The sequence below is a fragment of the Tripterygium wilfordii genome, chromosome 10 (genome assembly GCF_013401445.1).
Source record: "Tripterygium wilfordii isolate XIE 37 chromosome 10, ASM1340144v1, whole genome shotgun sequence".
NCBI lineage: Eukaryota > Viridiplantae > Streptophyta > Magnoliopsida > Celastrales > Celastraceae > Tripterygium > Tripterygium wilfordii.
In genome coordinates, this window is record NC_052241.1 from 3,013,942 (window position 1) to 3,015,900 (window position 1,959).

The 1,959-nt window shown below is 32.0% G+C and overlaps 1 protein-coding gene across 1 annotated transcript; it reads right to left on the bottom strand.

Moving 5' to 3' along the window:
• Positions 1-210: 210 nt before the first annotated feature.
• On the bottom strand, positions 211-890 carry LOC120008129. Its single transcript, XM_038858658.1, has 2 exons — positions 555-890; positions 211-443 (listed from the first exon to the last, which is right to left on the bottom strand). The coding sequence occupies exons 1-2, from the start codon at positions 848-850 to the stop codon at positions 389-391; spliced, it is 351 nt and encodes a 116-aa protein (XP_038714586.1). The 5' UTR covers positions 851-890; the 3' UTR covers positions 211-388.
• Positions 891-1,959: the final 1,069 nt, after the last annotated feature.

Genomic DNA, 1,959 nt, shown 5'->3' on the forward strand with positions numbered 1-1,959 from the left:
AAAATCATGTTAAATCATAAATTAAAATGTGTGATTAAGTATTTTGGTGCTCTTAATGTTAAAATATAGTTGATTTTGGGAAAAAAAAAATTCTACATACTACATTTTAAGCACTAAACCTTAAATCATAATCTCTAAACCTCAAATACTAAAAATTAAGTTATAAACCCTAAATTCTAAATCATAAACACTAAATTATAAACCCTAAACACTAATTTCTAACTCCTACCCTAATATATCATTTTCAAAAACAAAAATCATGTTAATTAAGGGAGAATTGGAGCCGAAAATTGAAACCCCTTCAATGAAACAGCCAAATATATAGTATATATACAATTGCTCAAAGTTCTAGTTACAATTTATAAGAAAACTATAATTTCCGCTGCTGTCAAAACAAGAACGGCGACGGTGAGAATGCCCGAATTATCATCTGTAAAGAATTCCTACAAATACAAATACAAAAAAAAATATCGTTCACAACAGAGCAGGTAATTTAGTGAATCTAAAGTTTTTTTTAAAACTTCTTTGTTGGACAGATTTAGTCCATCTCTTACCTATTATTGCAGCCAAATTTGCGTTGCTTGACAGTGGATCTGCCAGTCGACGATTTCTTCTCACGCTGTCCACGCTTGATATCGGAATCCACAACGACGCCGTCTTCGGATATCATTGAGAGCTTGGACCGCCAATGCGTTGCCGCAAGTGCTAACTCGGATTCCGACCTGTTGCGCTTCGCGTCGCTGACATAGTCAGTGCGGCTCAGCTTCGGCGCTTGCGTGGCAGTTGCGGTGGTGGTAGTTCTATCAGCCGTAGGAAGGCAGCAGGAGCTAAAATCAGGGCAGAACTTCATCGATCGGAAAGAGTCAAAAGACAGAGATCGGGAAGAAGGAACTCACTTAAAAGTGGTTATTGGATCTTCTGGATTTATATATAAGCCAGCGAATAATGTGACGCTGACGTGGATGTGATAGGATTGGTTTCCATGAAATTGAAGCGGTTCCCCCCTATACTGAGTTTGGGGTTATTCAAGTCTTTTCGGTCATGTTAGGGAACAACTTGCCTCTCATGCATCAATTCATTCTATAAAACAAAATTATCATTGAGAATGACGAATCGCATCCGTTCCTAGCAGCCGTAACTTTTTTCAGTACATTCACCTTCATTCATAAACCTTTGACCGTATATATAGTTACGTATTTAATTAAAATAACAAATAAATACGAATAATGACTTATCAATAGAAATAAGGAAAAAAAAAATTTGGGTATTAAATAAATGAATGGTTTTATTTTTAAGAAATTGATAACAATATTTCATGTATTATATATTTCACCTATGTAACATTAGTAAATGTGGTTAAATTATTTAGTTTGTTACCTTATCAAATTCCATAACCATTAAATAAATATAATGAAAAAGATATTTGTTCATTTAGCAAACATTGATTACTTTGGAAATTCCATAACTATTGTGTAAAATATAGTAATTGTTACATATTTATTTTGTTATTAATTATTGAAATGTTTTGAATTAATTACTTTCAAAGTCTTTTAAAACTTGCAAAAGAAATAGAGAAATTTTAAGAGTCCACGTGGACTCCCAATAAAATACTCTGAAGTCCAGGTGTCACATAGAGATAACACCTTCTTAGAGTTTCACGTTTTCCGTTTTCAAGTAAGTTCGTAAATAGACAGTCTCAAACTACAATTGTTCGTGTTTTTGTCCACTTTTTTTTTAAAATTTTTTTTATCTTTTACAAAAATATAATTAATTTATTATTCTTTTATAGGACAAGTGTAATCAATCTTTTTTTTGATATGCAATTTATTATTATTGTTACTGATATTATTATTATAATCATCAAAGTAGAGTAGGTAGGTATATACAATTGACGTCTCTTTAGGCATATGTGTCTTCAAAGTTCAATTCCATCCGCAAACAAATTTCTCTACGATATTT

What these genes read in the sequence shown, in the direction of transcription:
- LOC120008129 (XM_038858658.1), bottom strand. Translation starts at nt 850, where the DNA reads ATGAAGTTCTGCCCTGATTTTAGCTCCTGCTGCCTTCCTACGGCTGAT. An exon ending in AAATTTGGCTGCAATAATAG is followed by an intron (nt 444 to 554) that starts GTAAGAGATGGA and finishes TTGTATTTGTAG; the next exon opens with GAATTCTTTACAGATGATAA.